Source organism: Homarus americanus, unplaced genomic scaffold, assembly GCF_018991925.1.
Source record: "Homarus americanus isolate GMGI-L3 unplaced genomic scaffold, GMGI_Hamer_2.0 scaffold57980, whole genome shotgun sequence".
Taxonomy (NCBI): domain Eukaryota; kingdom Metazoa; phylum Arthropoda; class Malacostraca; order Decapoda; family Nephropidae; genus Homarus; species Homarus americanus.
Window position 1 is genome coordinate 16,460,487 of NW_024716703.1, and position 1,450 is coordinate 16,461,936.

At 30.9% G+C, this 1,450-nt stretch overlaps 1 protein-coding gene across 3 annotated transcripts in view; it reads left to right on the top strand.

The window, feature by feature from the left end:
- The window catches only part of LOC121858314 (succinate-semialdehyde dehydrogenase, mitochondrial-like), a 96,241-nt gene extending 95,631 nt beyond the window's left edge, over positions 1–610 (top strand). For all 3 annotated transcript variants that reach the window (XM_042354652.1, XM_042354654.1, XM_042354653.1), the window contains one exon: positions 78–610. In XM_042354652.1, coding sequence (XP_042210586.1) covers positions 78–257 — 180 coding nt within the window. In that variant the 3' untranslated portion in view covers positions 258–610. The remainder of the gene's footprint in view (positions 1–77) is intronic.
- Positions 611–1,450: the final 840 nt, after the last annotated feature.

Below are 1,450 nucleotides of genomic sequence, written 5' to 3' on the forward strand. Positions count from 1 at the left end.
TTCACTAATATGTCAACACTTGATTAGTGAAGAGGATGTTTTGATACTTTCATTCTAATATTTTTTCCTGATCTCAGGTATGGAGGGTGGCTCGTAGATTGGAGTCAGGAATGATTGGCATCAATGAGGGTCTCATCTCTACTGCAGAAGGAGCATTTGGAGGTGTCAAGCAGTCAGGCATTGGAAGAGAAGGATCAAGGCATGGTATTGATGATTACACCTATTTAAAATACATATGCTTAGGAGGCATAAATTAAGTTGTCATTTAAGCTTGAACATATCAAGAGGCTTTATTTTATTTTATTTTATTATTTATATTTTTATTTTTATTTTTATTTTATTTTTTTTTATTTTCATAAGATAATCTTTATTGAAATGATTGCAAAGAGTTCGAAAGAGTAAGTACAAAGTCCATGTAGGAATTAACACCTGAGAAGAATGAGTACAGTAATCTTTAACAATGTGATCACTGAAAATTCCGATTACAGAAATTTTTTTCTAATCTAGACATATTTGGGGGAAGGCCTGTATGGTTATACGCATAAAGCGAGGGTCCGTGTACTGTAAAACAAAAAATATAAAATTAAAATACGTTAAATATAAAAAAAAATACAGTAATACCCCAATTTACGCGGTTTCGCTTTACGCGATTCTACATTTACGCGGTACCTAGCCAGAACCGGAATTTCATTTTACGCGGTGCATCTACTCATATACGCGGGTGAAGTATAATTTTTTTATTTAGCTCATAAAATTCATACAAATTACCTGGCCAGGATATAATTTACATTGCTGGAATTCTTACTCTTGATGATCATTTTGAATATAAACATCATGGATTTTGCATTAGACATACAAATTTGAGATCTAATGTAATAATTTGGTTTACACAAAGCAAATATTTTATCTTTTCTGCAAAATATATGAAGTTTACATTCAAAATATTCCCTGATCTGCAAGGAATCCAGAAATGTCAATTATATTATCCTAACTTTAGTCTGAAGTATTATTTATTACTAAAAACGTAAATATACTGTTTTCTCCCAATATATTTCTCTGGTAGGGAGGGAGAGAGGGAGGGACCGACCCAGCTAGGGCGGAGATAGGGTATTTTGATTGACAGATAGTGTCGGTGAAGAATATTTTTTTTTTATTAACTGAAGATATTTGTTTTAACTCATAAAATTCATACAAATTACCCGGCCAGAATATAATTTTCATTGCTGGAATTCTTACAATATGATGATCATTTTGAATATAAACATCATGGATTTTGCATTAGACATACAAATTTTAGATGTAATGTAATAATTTGGTTTACACAAAGCAAATATTTTATCTTTTGTGCAAAATATATTAAGTTTACATTCAAAATATTCCCTGACCTGCAAGGAATCCAGAAATGTCAATTATATTATCCTAACTTTAGTCTGAGGTATTATTTATTACT